General features: G+C 28.0%; 1 protein-coding gene across 3 annotated transcripts; it reads right to left on the reverse strand.

The window, feature by feature from the left end:
* Positions 1–1,327: 1,327 nt before the first annotated feature.
* Positions 1,328–15,400, reverse strand: LOC105203373. Of its 3 annotated transcripts, none has more exons than XM_039456589.1 (6): positions 15,113–15,400; positions 13,119–13,178; positions 11,121–11,250; positions 7,229–7,526; positions 4,350–4,696; positions 1,328–1,821 (listed from the first exon to the last, which is right to left on the reverse strand). In XM_039456589.1, the coding sequence occupies exons 2-6, from the start codon at positions 13,138–13,140 to the stop codon at positions 1,725–1,727; spliced, it is 894 nt and encodes a 297-aa protein (XP_039312523.1). In that variant the 5' UTR covers positions 13,141–13,178; positions 15,113–15,400; the 3' UTR covers positions 1,328–1,724. The 3 variants fall into 3 exon arrangements, with proteins under 3 accessions (XP_039312523.1, XP_039312522.1, XP_039312521.1); XM_039456588.1 differs by lacking the exon at positions 15,113–15,400 and adding an exon at positions 13,381–13,576; XM_039456587.1 differs by lacking the exon at positions 15,113–15,400 and adding an exon at positions 13,280–13,576.
* Positions 15,401–18,701: the final 3,301 nt, after the last annotated feature.

Genomic DNA, 18,701 nt, shown 5'->3' on the forward strand with positions numbered 1-18,701 from the left:
AACTCCCAAAAATAAGCGAAATTCAAGAGAGTGTAACTTTGTAAAAAATAATCGTAAAAAAAAATGTTCAAAAAAGTATTTTAAAGCTTAAAATCTCTAATTTCGAAATTGATAATTTATTAAACGATTTACAGATAATTTATTAAACAATTTACAGATTGCTTACTAAGTTACACGGATTCAAATGGGGATGCAACAAATTTCAAAAATTTTTTTACAAACTTTACAAAGCTCCAAGGCGTGAAATAAAAATTATTCAACATTGAAGCAAAAGAAACCATTATTGCTTCAGTGTTAAATAACTCAGTGATAAAAAATCGTACAACGCTCAACAAGTACGCAAATCAAAAAATTTCGCCTATTTTTGAGAGTCAGAATAGGTGATGCTTTAATTTTGCTACTGAGTATATACATATACATATATATACATTTAATAATTATCCCGTTTCACCATAAGAAACTTATTTATTGCAATTTTAAAATTCAGTCTATATATACATGTGTGTATATATGTACACATATTCAAGGTGACTATTAAAGTCGGTAAATCATCTCTTTTATAGTAAAACATTGAGAAAACCATTAAAATTCACACTGTATATATTTATATAAGGTATCTAGAAAATCGTCTATAGTACTTCGGGAAATGAATTAAACATCTTGATAAAAAGAAGGGAAAAAGCTAAACATCGATTCGGAAATAAGTCGTTTCCAAGTTATAATTATTTTTATGTTATAAAAAATCCTAATTTATTTTATTTAAAAATCGTAACATGTTGCCAAAATAGTTTGAAATAAAGTTATTTCTGTTAAAAAATTATAAAATAAATTATGTATATATATATATATATATATATATTTTTTTTTTTTTGTTATATATTAAAATATATTAAAATATAAAATTTTTGTTTTAAAATATTGTATTTGTCGTTATATATATACAGGGTGATTATTAATGACTGCTTCCACTTTTTACCATAGGAGCACGCATTTGTAATTTCTAATATAATAATATGTTAAAAATACGTATCCGTCGGTAAATCATGCTCCTAGGGTAAAACGTGGAAACAGTCATTAATAATCATCCTGTATATATATATATATATATATATATATATATATATATATATATATATATATATAACGACAAATACAATATTTTAAAATAAAAATTTTAATACAAAAATGTAACTATAATAACTTTCAAACAGAAACAATTTAAAACTTGCTAATAATTTCATTATTGTCAAAAGCGTTTAATTCATATGAAAGTACTTTTATCATTAATCAATTTTTACCATACTTGAAATTTTAATTCTCTCATTCGTAATTTTCAAAATCTTTTTATTTGAAAACTTATAAAGTTTGACATTTTCGTATTCGAATTTTTATCTCAAAATATCATAAGAAATTTATAGTTATAAAATATTTATTGCCTGAAATATCCTATATTTATTTTTTAACAGCTTTGATTATCTATTTAATTACTATGTTATGAATCTTAGAAAGAAAAAAATAAAATTATCACAGTTTTATTAAATCTAAGATCACAATTTCAAACAGAATTTCGCTTTTTGTACATTACATAATGCAAATTTTACTTACGTAAATCACGAAACTAAAGAGGAGTCTATAATTTTGAACTCTTTCACCTTATTTATACTTAAATTAATTCTTAAGTTATAATTTTCGGCAGTTTTTATGAAGCGATGTCAAGAGATTCTTCATATCTCTTCCAGATCCGATTCTTCTTCAGACTGTAATCCTTTTTCAAATGCTCTGCCTAATTTAGATAGAACTTGATTCTTGCGAACTCGAATGCTGCAAGAGAATTACCAGTATAACCGATGTTTTAATTTTTAATAGATTTACTGGTGAAAATTTTTCTCATAACATATCTGATACTACCATTATTTGCAAAATTTTATATGATTTATGATTGGACACAAATGGTTCAAAATATGTGATATTCTTTTCTTAATATTTTTTAAGTGTTCCAGTTTGTACTAAAAATCTGAGAACTTTTTTTAATTATAAAAGTTATACAGAAATTTTGAAAAATTAAGTGAAGAATTTTGAGAAAAATTTTCAGAAGTAGTTACATACTTAATTTCAAATCGTAAAATGTAACAAGAACAAAAAGTCCTTCTTTAAATATCAAAATTTTGCAAAATTTTAAAATAAAATTACAAGAACATTAACTTATATAATTAAAGAATTTCTCACAAAAATCAAACAAGTCCATTTTTCAAAACATTTTAATTATGTGACATCTAATCATTCTCTACTAATAGCATTGAGACCAATTTTGTTCTGACAAAAATTAAATAGAAAATGGGAAATATAAATAGATAAATATAAAATTTCTCATAAAAATCAAACAAGCAGAGAGATTTATTATTGTTTTATAAGTCTTCAAAATATTAACTAAAACGTTTTTGTTCTTATACCTATTATATGTATATAAAAAATTACCATATTTCTGATAAAGAAACACAAAAAGTATAATCTCATTAAAAGCAATTTGTAAAATTTTGTAAAAGTGAAAAAAATAATTACTTTATATACTTCAAATAATAAATTTTCTTCTTCACACACCTTTAACATTATTGTTATATAAAAATCCTCACAATATTAGTCAAAGCTTACAAGCATTTGTTCTTATACCTATTATATGTCTATTATATTTATACAATAAACGGTTTGAAGAACAGCTTGAAAAATCATTATTTCCTAAAAATTCAACTTGTTTTGAACTTATTTGATTTTCACAGGAAAAATTCTTTACGGGAAATTATATATTACAAATTACTAATTGTAAGTATAAAGCAAAGCTTTCTGAGTAATTCAGAAAAAATTAAGAAAATCAACAATAAGGTAAATGCCCACGTATCCAGATATGTAATGATGAAGCCAAGATTGAACATTTTTATAAGGATTCATAATATAAAATAATCTAATTAACTGAATAAATAATTATATAATAATTAACTAAAATATAAAATATAAAACGTTATTATTAACATACAAAAATAGGAAAAAATATTTAATTATTCCAAAAATAATGCAAACTTGTAAAATATCCGCATGAACTGGATAATCTAAAACGATTGTTTTTAATATCCTAAATGATTGTCTTAAATGCTTGTTTTTGTATATTGTTTATAAAATAAATGCAAAGAAATCTTAACAAATGCACGTTAACGTGCATTTAACGACAAATTAACGTTTCTTAAGGCTTCTACTAAATAATCTGCCGAGAATTCTGCATTGACGGTGATGATGTAATATCGTGAAAAAAATTAGAACTAACAGATGTAAAAAGTGACGTGTTGATGAAATTTTGTCTTGCATGTCATTTCGTTATTATATGCTTTATTGTAAAAATGCGACTAATTTCATATTTACCAAATTTGTAAAAATAAACCATAAATAAAGTTATCTTTGAATTTTATATGTAAAAGCATTTTCACTCTTTTCAATAGCTATCTATGTTTTCCTATCTGAGCAAGCTTCATTTCACGTGACTTTTACGACTATTTAGTGACTTAGTTAGGCAGAAAAAAGGAGATTTGAGACTCATTTTTGCAAGTATTTTAAAAAGATCTTATTATTTTCTTTTTTTATCTAAATTCTCTTTATTTATAATTGACACGCAAAAATCTTTAACGTGTGATATCTCGCTTATGACGTCATGATTTCACTATAGCTGCGGCGATTACTCAGGAACCTTAAAAAACTTTTTAAACTCCAAAATATAAACTCTAACCTAGTATAATAAATTAATTTTTTATGCTAATTTTTGTAATATTAGAAATAACTTACCATATAAATATCTTAAAGTATTTAAAAATTACAGTAAAATTTTAATATTATAAAAAACACGTTTAAAATTAATAATAATAAATTTCTATTAAGGCTACGTTCCAAAATTCACTGTCAGTACTGATAAGCTATAGTATACGTGACGTAAACTATAGATTTTCAGTATTTACAGTGAATTTCGGAACACAGCCTAAATGTACAGGGATATGTTTAGTCATTAAGACATTTACCTTAAATTGTCGATAGAGATAATAAAATACGATAATAAAGAAATTATTCTTATACTCGATAAAAAAAAACAAATATTTTATAATAGAATAGAAACAATTAAAACTCTATAAGTATAAGTTTTTTTTTTTCAAAAACTATGATTTCTGTAAAAAAACTTTTTCACAACATATATTTTTTTTTTCCATTTATGATCCATAACTACTTTTGATGTATCATTTCATGTAAAATTACTTTTCTTTTATAATCTTGTATCACTTTTATCGACATATTCTGTAAGTTAAGAAAATACTTACCGTTTGTGACCTTTGTGATTCGTTTCGCTTAATGATGTCGATGGTGCCATCGATGATTTACTGCAGCTAGTATTTGGTACATCAGATTTGACAAATATTCTACTTTCCGATTGTATTGTGCGAATGTCATCGACAATGTTGTCTGCCATACTGGCATCGTAAAGTTGTAGACCAGAACCTCCTTCTACATCATATAAAGTGCGCTTCTTTTCCTCGTAAACCTTGCTCAGCTTGCTGATAGTCGATAGTAGCTTCTCCGGTGCCGCTAATTCTTTGATTTCTGGCATCAAATTTACGTCTAGCTTAGGCTGTTCCTGCTTCTGATAGAAATGTCTTTCGATACCATACTGCAAGCAAAACAAGTTTTCATACTAACATATAAGAACATATCGTTCAGTAAATATCAATTTTTCTAGCGAAATTTTACGAATAGTTATTTTAATACTTATTAATATTTAAAATACTTTTTAATTAATATAATTTAAAAAACTTTGTATTGAATAAAAGAATTATAATTTCTTAAATATAGGTATCTGTAAGATCTAAAAAAATCTTTAATATCGAAATATTTTAATGTAAAATCTATTAACAATTAACTCATAAGCACGTTTTTTTTATTTAGATGACTCTTACCTAAATTCTATTCTGTCTTAAGGACATTTTGCAGTCTTTTTATATATCAAAATTTAATCAAATTTTGAGAATAAGTTTACACATTAAAAGAAATCAATGTAGACATTCCTAAATTTTTTCAAACTATTTAACTCACATAAAGTAATTCTCAATTATTGCTTTAAGCACAAAGTGATATAGAAAGTTGATATGCTTATTTTATAGTTTTTTGAAATATATAGTAAACATTCTTCTTCATCATCATTAAGTAAAAACTTTAATATACAAAATAAAAGCAATAAGCTTGAAAGAAAACTGATTATTTAAATATAATAAAAGAAACAAAAATATAAAGTATTACCTATTTCAATTAATGTTCTGAATACTATCCACCGATTGCTGCTCCACACACCTAAGTGTCATTTGTCTTTTTAATATAAATATTAAAAATATAAATAACAAGGATGAAGTGATAGGAACGTTGCACACTACTAATAGTGCGTCTTTATTTATGTATTTATGCCTTGTGTATTTATGCCATACTATGCATTAACTTGGCGTTTATATTTAGTATTAATTGAACATTAAAACATTTTCAATACATAACATTCCCATACTTTTTATTTTAATACAATTTTTAAAAAACGTCAATAATTGGGACCTCTAATAATAATTTTTAAGGCTCTTGACTATATTAAAATCGTGACGTTATAAGTGAAAAAATGACATGTTGAATCTTCTTGCATGTCATTTAAAATGAAGAGAATTTGATGAAATGAAATAAAATAAAAATAAAATCGCTTTAAAATATTTGTAAAAATAGACAGAAGCTATCCTTTTCCTCCATGAGAGTCAGTAAATGGTCATAAAAGGCACATAAAGTAAAGCCTATTTAGGCATCCAAAATACACACGGAGCTTTTGAAAAGAGTGAAAAATATGCTTTTATATATAAAATTTAAACTTTACTTGGCCCATTTGTACAAATTTGATAAATATGAAACAAGTCACATTTTTATAACAAAATACATAATAACAAAATAACATGCAAGATAAAATTTCATCGTTAACACATTCACGTTTATTAGTTCTAATTCCTACCAAGATGCTATGTCGCCACCGTCAACACAATGCTCTTGGTCAACTATTCAGGAGCCTTAAATAACTTTCTAAAATAGTATTAAATCTTATAAAAAAGAATTTTAAATAATTTAATGCCAAACAAAATATAAAAATTAAAAAAAACTATATTCATAAGAATGAAATCTAAAGAAAATTTTGAGATTAAAAAAATTAACATATGTATTAAATAATAATTTGAACTGGATTGTCCAAGCGTAATTGCACAAATAACTAAGAAAACGTTAAATAAAGTCGAGGTTAGATCTTCGTTGTTTATTATTATTCTGTATATAAATTGTAAATACATTTTCAATTTTTATAAACATTGCATCATATGTAGTCGGTCTTAAAATGCGATTATAAACTGAAACTAGACATATTACAAATTAAGTAGAGATGTTTTGGACCGATAATGTAACAACACAATGATAATAAGAAAACCTTCTTTGGTCGTAGCTAGATCTTAGTGTCTATATTTATTCGTGTGATTTTATATACTTCTTCGAATTCAACCAGAATGTGTGCCGAATTGTTTTTCCGGTCGTAACACAGCATGTCGAATAAGAATTAGTAATATTACGATTTTTATTAAATTAATTAATTTAATAAAAATTAATTTAATAAAAATTAATTAATTTAATAAAAATCGTAATATTACTAATTCTTATTCGACATGCTGTGTTACGACCGGAAAAACAATTCGGCACACATTCTGGTTGAATTCGAAGAAGTATATAAACTCACACGAATAAATATAGGCACTAAGATTTAGCTACGACCGAAGAAGGCTTTCTCATCATCATTGTGTTATTACAAATTAAGGTGATAATCAATTTATTATAACTACCACTATATTAAAAAACTTACAATTTACAGAATAATATTAGGCAACAAAGATTTAGCTTCGACCGTATTTGATGTTTCCTTAGTTTTTTATGTAAAAAAAAAAAAAAAAAATAAAGATTTACAATAGATATTATTTTCATGTAAGAGTATGAAATGTTTAAAAATTAAATTTTTTTAAAAATATGGACATTATACTATTAAGAAAAATGTGGCAATGCTTGTTATTACGCTTGCTAATAAACTCTTACTAGTATTTGTAACTAAGAAAAGGTTTTTCCAATTCAGAAAAATAATATATACCTCGCTGTCGCTAATGCAATGAATAAATATACGATCGACGATCAGCTTGCATAAAATATAGTTAGCGTCAAGATATTCCACTTCTTTTATTTGACTGTGCAGTTCCATTAAGCAACTCCAATCCGACAAAGTCATTCTGATCTTTAGTTGTTTCACTGGCATTTTATAATATATTCCGTACATAAGATACAGAGCCCCGATACGTTCCTTCAAACTGGATGCGTTTACCAGAAACTGTTTTGTTACGCAAAGAGCGTCTTCGCAAAATGCTGTTAATGCTGCTTCAGAAGGATGATAGCTGCAAGTTTTTTTTACAATCTTTGTTAACTGATTTTCTGATAAATTCAAATTATCAAGAAGAATTATCGAAAACAAATTATTAAGGGAATATTCTTGTTTCCGGTTTCAGTTTTATTCCTTTTAAACATTCTTTTTTTGGAAAAAAATATAAAAACTATATAAACTTAAATTTTATCGTTTGACATTTGAATATTCTGTGCAAATTTTTTCAAACATTAGCAAAGATATTTTGAGCATAATTGCAATCTATATAGGCATTTTAAACCACACTGATTCATTGTCATAATTTAAAATGCAGAAATTTATCTAAAACAAAAAATTTTGTTAATTTTTAATTTATACAAATATGATACTCTTCTGATTTACAATCAAGTTAAACAACTAATTTTTGCAAAAACAGTAAGGTTTAAAACATTTCTCTTCTCAAAATTTTCTCTTACCAAAAAAATTAACAAGTTAAAATCGAGAAGGTAATCAGAAAATAGATGTACACTGGACTACGAACTTCAATGGACTTCTTCGGACTTTCGTCGGAATTCAATGGAATTCATTGTGATTGCTACATGATCTCCCTAAAAAAAAATCATCAAAAAATCCCACTTTAATAAATGATTAACTGATTTCGACCAAAAATTCGTTATAAAAGTCAAAATTTCATGGTATAATGGAATTCGTTAAATTATACCGGACTTCATCGGACTTCTACAGGTTGTACACCGAAATTCAAGAGTGATTACCCTTTCAATTAAAATTATTATTTGATTGTAAATCAGAAAAAATATAAATATCTTTTAAAAATTTTTAATTAATTGGATTAAAGCTAAATGAATTATATTTTGAAAAATGTTTAAAAAAAATGCAAATGTAAAATTTCACAAACAGTTTATAAAGTTAATAAAAATGTTTGCAAATCTATCTTTAATCTGCTTTTTTTCAAGATTCAAATTATGTAAAAAATTAGAAAAAAAAACATCGATTTTTTTGAAATCCAAAAACAAAAATACCTTCCTTAATATTTAAGAGTAAAATGCTTTCTTCTTCATACACCTTCATACATCCCCATACGGATTTTTCAGATCAAATTAAAGATTGTATATCGTTTGTGTTATTAATTTTCATCATTTTCAAAAAAATATTTAAAAAAATTATTAAATAGTTTACATAAATTTTAACATCTCTAAAAAGTATTCGCACAATTGTTTATATTTAAAAATAATGTATATAAATGTTAACTAATTATAGCCAAAAAGATGAAAAAAATGCACATTTTGAACATTATAAATTCTAAAACAAAAGTAACTTAAAGAAAAATATTTTCATATTTTAAAGTTGACATTTCAAACTGCAAAAAAATTCAGTCCGAAAAGATATTCAGTAATCAAAAAAATGTTTTTTTTTAATATGCATAAATGCCCAAATTAAAAATATACTACACTTTAAACAATGCATTTTGCTGTTAGAGGAAAAAAGGGTAGTATGGCTACTGTCGACAATATGGCTATCCCTATTATTTCCGTTATTAGGTGACGTATTCTAACAATTGCTTATGAAGTTATTCGTTTAGCAACCCGTTTTTTAGTGATAATAATATGGCAATACATAATGACTAACAATTGTTATATTTTTACTTTTGAGCACTTCTAAACTTTTTTTAAAGTACACTTTTAACCTTTAATTACATACATTTCCTCATTATTCTTAAACTTGAGTGTATTATCACACGAAGGTACATACACTCGATTGTTTTTTTGTTATTTTATTCGGCCTTATATATTTCGAATTATACAAAGTTAAAACAATAATATAGAATTTTGTTAATATGGTTTGTTAAGCGAAATTTTTATATCAAAATATTTCTTCGATAAATCAATTGTCATTCTAAAGAGCGATGTTTAGAAACATTAGAGACATTATTTTATGCTTGCTGTTTAATGTTAAACAGGGATAACATGATATTTTTAATGAAATTTGTAATGGTATTTCTAAAGCTTCTGAACGCAGAAAAATTCTAAATCAGGCAAATTCTAAACAATGGAAAATTAAAAAGTATATGATTTTGTAACAAGGTGTATTTCTTTTAAACTAAACTAATTTTTTAAAATTATTTTTATAGATAGCCATATTGCAACCACTTTTTTTCTTCCACCGATTATGCAGTGCATTAGATTTTTATAAATCACGTCCTAAATGATAAATAATTCATTACTATGAGTCTAGAATCTGTTAAACAACACTCTGACGAATGTAATTGTTGAAGTTTTAATAGAAAATATTAATTATAAAAAAAGTTATTCAATAAAATAAAAGTGGGTGCCTCTTCTCCTCTAATACTTACTCGCCATCTTAATTTTTTGTTCCTCACTTAACTATAGTGAAGTCAATCGCTTTTTACGTTTCTACTAAAACCCTTTAGTAGAAACGTAAAAAGCGATTGACTTCACTATAGTTAAGTGAGGAACAAAAAATTAAGATGGCGAGTAAGTATTAGAGGAGAAGGTGTACCCACACCGTAATGAGATAATTTTCAACCATAATTTTATTTAATTTTTTTTATTGTACAATTAAAAAATGAAGTAGCAATAACAATTGGTGAAATTATGTAATTTTTGCAAATATGTTAACAACGTTACGGCAAATATAGGGTAATTTTTGAAAAATCATAACTTTCTTAAAAATCATCGTAAAGAATTGATTAGAAAAGAAATTACAGTTAAAGAATCATATTTTTATTTAAAAAATGTTCAGTTGGTTTGGATTCATAATTTAATATTAAATATGTCACATAAATAATGCTTATTTTTGTGATATAAAATTAGCGGATAATATGAAATTTTTTAATAAATATAGTTTCAGTCCCGAGTTTAATAAATTTTAATACAAATTTAGTATTGAAAAGTAAAAATTACATGTTTATATGTATATATATTTTTAAATTATATACATATACATGTAAGGCGACATTTCTATAATAACATAAAAATCAAGTACTTTTATTAATAATAAGTTAAAAACTACAAATATTGTGCAAATATATTAATAAAATAAAATATTATAAGAAATATAAAAATTACTTCCAATTTTAGCACCTTCACCCGCCATGTTGGGATCAGTCGTGCCCTGTAAATTTTTTCACATCGACCTAACTATTGAAATAATAGCCGTTAAAAAAGCGCCACTGCGGCGTCGCATTCTCCACCAACTAAGTTTTTTAGGCAGGATATAGTCACCAATAGTCACGTGCAACACACACTGTACCAGTGTATGTATGTACGCAATGCGGGAAATGTTTCGTGGACGCGAATGATTCCACGATGGTTAGTAAGGATTAATATTGTATACTACGAAAACTTACAATTAATAAGAAAATCAAGAAAAAACATTTATAAAAAGAAAAAAATGAATACTTTTTATTTAAAATTCTAATATTTTTTAAGTTTGTAAAATCCTTACAATATACACGAAAATTAGTTGAAAATAAGGAAAAAAATTCTTAATGCAGAAGTTATTCTGTACAAAACAAAAGAAAGAAATGTGTAAAGCTTCAATGTCCAAAGGTATATATTAAGTGTTAATTAAAGAGTAAAATACATACGCAAAAACGAAACCAAATTGCATTTCTTTCCAAATTTCACAGAAGTTTTGAAAATGAGTGTTGTAAGACAGCTCAAAGCGCGTTATCAACGTTTGACAATCGGTACGGAAAGCTTCCATTAGGCGCTTCTCTGTTAACATAAAATAAACATTAAGTAGTATAATTACTACTGACAAACTTCATAAAAAGACCGCTATTATTTTATATCTTTATTTTATACGTTATTTGTGCCTGTATACGTGGATAAAAATGTATCAAAGAGTTACGTTATCCATTGTTTCGCTGGTCTTCGTCGGCTTCTTGGAATGAGTCACTTGATTACTTATTTTAATTTGGTAGACTAAGTTATGTAGAACATCGCATACATTTATAGGGAAATCAAATCATCTTCTTTTGACAATATATATGGAAAGAAATTTGAACTTCGGGTTCGGCAAACCGTTAATGACTCATCCGCACACCGGATCGACGATGGCCAGATAATTCAATGGAACTTATTACACGCTGATGATGACTCCAAAGTTCAGTCAAAACATTAGAACATTTTAATAAATAAAAAAATTTTTTTTGTCTATAACTAAAGTATTTGTTTTGCGCATTACAAACCGCGCTGGACTCTCATTAATCTCTATACTTATTTCTAATTTTGTTATATATCATGTTCTACCTAGAAATGCTAGACCCTCTTATAGTAAGAGTGATTACGTTTAGTAGAAAAAGCAACTGTTGTAAGATTCTTTACTATGATTGGTTAGGTATTCAGATCCTGCAGGAATTAAGGACAAGAACCAATCGTATTAACGAATCTTACAACAGTTGCAAAGCTGCTTTTTTTACTGAATACAGTTTGTGACAAATTGGTGATTTGGTCAGGAATGGGGGGTAGAGAGAAGAAATGCCATTTTGATTTCTGAAATTTGTAAAACAATTTTCTACTAAAACAAAAAAAAGTTTTATCAAAATCGGTTGTTATAGTTTGTTCACAATTCACTTTCAAAAAAGTCAGTTTTTAGACCTCTGAATGAGAAAGACCCCTTAAAAAATTCATAGTTAATTTTTAATCCAATTCTTGGCTTTTTTGACTGTGGATTTTCAGAAAACAGATTTCCACATTAAGTCAAATTTTGGGTGTAGAGTGCATCATAATTCCACACTATAGTTGCCAGGCATAGCTCTAATATTACATATTAAGTGGGTTTTATGTATATATATTTATATCTATTTGTGGCACACCTAGAAACATCTAAAAAAGTAACATGTTTCTATTATCATTATTTTATTATAAAAAGTAACTTGTTACTATAACTTAGAAAATAATGATTTATTACTGTTTCGTTATCATTTCTAATTCTAAAGTAAAATAATAGATTTAAAAATATTATTTAATAATCAATGTTAAAACTTAAAACACTAAATTATATGTATAGGAAGTTTTTTATATTAAATTTAATCTAATAATTTTTTTAATTCTTTATATTAATATTCTTATTTTTAATGTATATGTACTTATCTTTATAGAAATTCAGATTGTAATTCACAAATGTATAAGATTTTATTAACAATTTTTAATGAACATTGCTTTTAAATATTAATGTTGTTATTAAGGATGCATTTTAATATTCACAATAGTAAAAATCTATTAGTATAACTATTGACATTATAGATCACACATACTTTCCAACCCTATCTAACTTTTTAACCTTCAAGATTTTGATGTTAAAATATGTAAAATAGAATTATTAACATTGATTTTATAAGATTTATTTATGTTGACTAAAAAGCACCAATTATTTTCGAAAAATCAAAACCAAAATAGTATGATTTATATATATTTATATAAAAAAGAATGAAAATACTAAATTTATTTGAGAAAGAAAATAATAATTCAAGATTTACACTTGACAATAGGTCTGATAAACCAAACTTTGGAGAGTTAAAATAGCAGTAAAAGAAATGTGTCCCTGTATCATACAATTTATATTTTACAACAATACTTACGTTGCGAATCGTTATACTGCATGATTCTGTACACTATGTTTGGTGGACAGAAAAGTTAAACTGAAAAGAAAATTATAAAATATTTACATATAGAACGTGCATATATTGAAAATATAAAATAGAAACAAGCAATTGGAGTAAACTAAGTTTAGCTTCCTCACCTCCAATCTCGATGAAAGTAGGTTAATTAAACGCGGTTTTGGATGAAATAAAAGAATTTGTCAAAAAAATATTAGGTAATTGTGCAAAATACCCACTGCACCTCCGATTTTGACGAAATTAAGCTCATTCGATGCGTTTTCACTCTAAATGAACGAATCTGATAGAAAAAAGTGTCGCTCTGCCCCACGATCCAAGATATCAGATTTATGGTTAGCGATTGTACAGTGTTGTACAGGTTAGAAAACCAGTCATTTCGGCGTAATGACGTAATAGGCTTGTTTTCTGTTCCTGCACTAGACTGCACTGGAACGTTCCTTCTTGCTTTCGCTAACTTTGAAACATCTATCTATTTCATTTTAAGTGTACACTTATTTAGAGAGTTCAGGAACAGAAAACAAACGGAATGTAACAAATTGAGCATGCGCTGTGATAGAAATGTGTACGAAATTTGAAATGTTTCTTCATTAATAGTCACTGTCACAAGTGTCTACTACACTTTAATGTATTTATCAGAACACTGTGTTGGATTAAAAAATTAATTAGGGTAATTGTTAAGCATACGGACTGCAACTCCGATTTTGATGAAATTAGGCTCATTCGACGCGTTTTTAGTCAAAATGAAAGAATCTGGCAAGAAAAAGTGTCGCTCTGGCCCGCGAACCGAGATATCAAGCGTTAAAGTTGGCGATTGCACAGATTAATAGCGTTTTCCATTGGAATGCACTGGCTGCACTCATAGCGTTTTTCACTGGGAGAACTGGTGCGCACTGAGTGCGCACTCGCTACGGGCAACGTGTTTCACTGAACGTTTCGGTGCGCATGAAACCGGTGCGCGCTGTTTCACTGGGAAGGCTAGTGCCGAATTTTTGCCCTTTCGTGCAAGATTTCGGCACGAGCTCCCAGAGACGGTGCCAGTTCAGTGCAACATGGCTGCGCGGGACGCACGATTAGCAATTGCATTACTAGATTTGCTTTCTTCATCATCATCTAGCAGTGATGAAGAAGAAGTATTAAAAAATCCATGGAAAATTCCGAAAATCAAAAATTTTGTTCAGGTGGTGCATAACTTAACGGATAAAGATGTAAATACATCTGTTTTCATTGTTTCTGCAGATTATATTACACGTGAAGCAATAATATATATTGTATAAATATATAGTATCAATAATACAAATAATTATCAAAATATTTAAGATAGACTTGGTAGTATTAAAATTAGAGAATAAAACGTAGGAAATGCGAGTCAAATGCGGTAGTTGGTGCGTCAATAATATAAATAGTAAATATATTTCGCTATCAGTACATAAATGTGAATACAAATAACGGACGCGTTTCGACTTTCTTTGAAGTCATTCTCAACGATAATTTTAAATTAACAATTAGCATATATGATTTTGTTAATTGAAAATTATCGTTGAGAATGACTTCAAGGAAAGTTGAAACGCGTCCGTTATTTGTATTCACGTTTATGTATTAATAGCGAAATATATGTATTATTATATTGACGCACCAACTACTGCGTTTGATTCGTATTTCCTACGTTTTATTCTCTAATACAAATAATTATATTATTAATAATTGTATTATTAATTATATTATTATTATTACTATTATTACTATTACTACTATTACTATTACTATTATTATTATATTACATTATTATTATTAATTATTTTTAATCTAATGGAGTCTGTGGTACTTACCAATTAATTTTATTATTTTATTAATTTTATTATTATTTTTATTAATTAATTTTATAGAAATTTATCAATTTCTTTTCTAACATGTGCATTGAATAACCTCAAAAACCAAGATCATAAGTATATACTTACTCTTTAATTTATTATATAAGTCCGTTTTAAGCGGCTCAGGGATTAAAGTTAATATTTCAGTATTTATTTTAAAAGAAATACACAAACTAATCGATCCTTCCATATTAAATTACAAATTTTTGTGATGCTAATGTTCAAAAGGTATCGAATATAATGCGCCATAAAACTGCACGGAAAATAATGGACGTGTTTAGCTGAGAGTGCAAGAAACTCGCACTGTCAGTGCACTCGGGCAGTGTCGCCTGAACTCGGCGAGTTTCCAGTGCGCACTCAGTGTCGTCCAGTGAAAAACGCTATCAGTGTCAGGCGCGTGTTCGATTAGCAGTGCCAATGCGCATGCGCACTTGGCTAGTATCACGTGTTCGTTTGAACTCACGACACTCGCATAGTGCGCACTCAGTGCGCATTAAGTGGCACGAGATATTTTGACCGTGCCAGTTCAGTGCACTGGATGCAAGCAAGCATCAGTGCATTATTGTAAGCAATAACGAACGAAGTTTCTAATTTGAAAGAATGAGCAATCCGGATTTGGATCTTTTTAATATTTTGGAGACATTTTTGGAATCTTCTTCTAGTTCAAGCGAGGAAGAAGAAATAATTGCAATCTTCCGAACTAAAAGAATGATTCCAAAAACTGTAAATTATGTAGTATGTGTGAAAAAAAATGGATAATAACATCGTAAGTGTTATATCTTTTATACAAGTACATCAATTTTATACCTTTTTTAAAATATAATTAATTACTTGATGTAATATAATAACATTTTTTAAATGATTATATACTATTTAATTACATATAGTAAAAATCATTACTTACTGAGCACAAGATTACTTTTTCGAGATTACTTTTTTCTTTTTCGCGTGATCTATTATGGCTGTGTTCCGATATTAACTGCCAGTACTGAAAATGTATAATATATGTGACGTGAACTATAAATTTTCAGTACTGCCAGTAAAAACGGAACACAGCCTATAATTAACTCAAGTGACACTTGCACTTAAAATTTGGGCGTGTTCTTTTGCATTTGCACTATTCAGTGCAACTCATGGAACTCGTCCAGTGTTGGCGTGAACTGAGCGCACACTGGTGCGCACTAACTTTTTCCCAATCGAAAACGCTATAAGATACCTGTCATCACGGCGTTATGTAGCGAACTGAGCATGCGCTGTGGTCACGTTTGCATGCTCCATGGACACACACATACGAAAAGTGCGCGAATTTGAAACATTAATACAGAGCAATATAAGTAATTCGGTTATAAACGAATAAATTTATTAAGTTATTGGATGGAAAATAAATGCTTAAAAGGGGGAGGGGCAAAGCCCCTCCCCCCGCCACCCTTTTTTTAACCCAATCTAACCTGAATCTTAGTTTTAAATAAAAAATTGTTTTGCATGGAAGTTGAAACTACCGATGTCTGTTTTATAGTGAAATTAATTTTTATCTTAATTTACATGATACAAAGCACTTTCCACGTGGAGCGAGGTCCAACCCCATCCCACCTTCTCCACCCCCAGCCTACCCTCCCCCACAAAGCCGTGAGCCGCGCTGCGCGGGGGGGGAGGTAGGGGCAGAAAAAGTGGGGTAGGGGGAGAAAAGGTGGAATGGGGGTGGACCTCGCTCCGCGTGAAAAATTTCCTGTATCATGTAAAGCCTGCCGCAGACGATACGTTTTTTCTTACTGGATTTCTAACTGGATTTTCTTACTTGCTACCGTACGGGCAATGGTACTGGCAGTGCTACTGGCCGTAGTGGCTGTGGCTTCACACGGAGCAAGTTTTCGTACGGGCTGAGCAACTGAAATTTGTTTCATAGAAGCGGCACGCTTAAATATGGATGAGATAGATGAGATGGATGAAATTATTGCAACAGTTGTACATTGTCGTAAAATTGCTATTGCATTATTTTTAATTATTGAAAAATTGCGACAACAAAATAAATATCGCCGACGTTTATGGAGTCGACAGTCAATACATTCTTTAATGCCTCACTTTTACTGTGCTTATTATGGTAATTTGGTGTGTTTATCGTATATAAATATGGTTCCTATTAGTAGGCCTCTATTAAACATAAAATACTTTTTTTGGACTATTTTGAAGTCTTTTCATTTTTGCACGACGTCATGTTTGCGAAGTGAATTCACGTTTGAACTTTGACAACACTTCGACAGTATAACCTAGTATAACCCAGTATAACCTATACAGACTGCGTCCTGATTGGCTTTCACAATAAACCAGTACAGAATCACGTAAGAAAAATAGGACATGATCTATTACGAAAATCCAGTACGCGAGCCCATGGTGGAAGGATAACATGGGGGTCGATTGTGTATCATGTAACTAGAGTGAAAATTACAAAAGTGAGCGAATTCACTAGGTATTGACCAATAAAATAATAAATACTCTAGTAAATTTGTTCACTTTTGTCATTTTCACTCTAGTTACATGATACACAATCGACCCCATGGTGTGTGCAGTTCGCGCGTGTCTCTCTCTAAAAATTTGCCCTCTTCGTCTATTGGTGGATTATAGTTAATAAGACAGCCAACTGTGAAAAGCAAAATTATTTAGCGTCAGCCTGTTGGTATGCTGAGTCATCTATCCTTGTTTCATGCACTTATTCAAGTATCTGCTTCTCTTTCTATCGGGAACAGTTATGCACGTGAAGTGTTACACTAATTTTTGACCGAAGATTCGGTTCATTCGGTTAGTTTCCTCCATTTCCTTTTCATCGTAAGAGCACGTGTGAAAGAAATAGGAAACAGCGTAAAAGTGTGCAAGAAATTGACAAGCCTTTAATATGTTGTAATACAGATAAAAATGTGGGACACGTATTTTTATATGTATAACAACGGGCCCATATGATTGTCAAGAGGATAAAACACACTCTTGAAATAAATTGATTTTTTAATTTCTGAAGTAATACCGTCGAAATGGTAAAAAATATTAAAAAAAGTTTCAAATAAAAGTTTTATATATTTCTATGTATTTTATAACACTTTGTTTAAATTTTTTTTAAATGTTATTTTTCTCGAAATTCTCCTTCTCTTCTAAATTTCTGAAAAATTTAAAATTTACTTTATTTCAAAACTTATAGCATATTTAACAACAAATTCAAACATGTATGGTGAAGTTATAGTTCGAAGACACATTTTTCAGAAATAAACTAAAAATATCTATATTGCTATACACGCGCCCCATCCATATCTGCTTTATGACGTCTATTGTTAATATATCTATTTTTTTTTAATAACTACAAGACTTTTCGTATTATTATATTTTTATATGTTTTTTAATTTTATTGTTTTTTTATTTTTTATTTATTTATTTATTTACTTATTTAATTTTTAACTATTTACTTTTTATTGCTAAAAATCTATACAATAATGAGGACGCTCAGAATTTAATTGAACAAAAATAACTGTATTTGCTTATTATTAAGTCTTATTATTAAGTCTTTCCAATTTAATATTTAATTTTGATATAACAACAAACTTGTTCAATTGTAAAATATTAAAAAGTATCACTTACATGCAAATCACACCTTCCTTCTGACGTATGTAAATCGAGCCATGGAAATATACATACA

Source organism: Solenopsis invicta, chromosome 13, assembly GCF_016802725.1.
Source record: "Solenopsis invicta isolate M01_SB chromosome 13, UNIL_Sinv_3.0, whole genome shotgun sequence".
NCBI classification, from domain to species: Eukaryota; Metazoa; Arthropoda; class Insecta; order Hymenoptera; family Formicidae; genus Solenopsis; species Solenopsis invicta.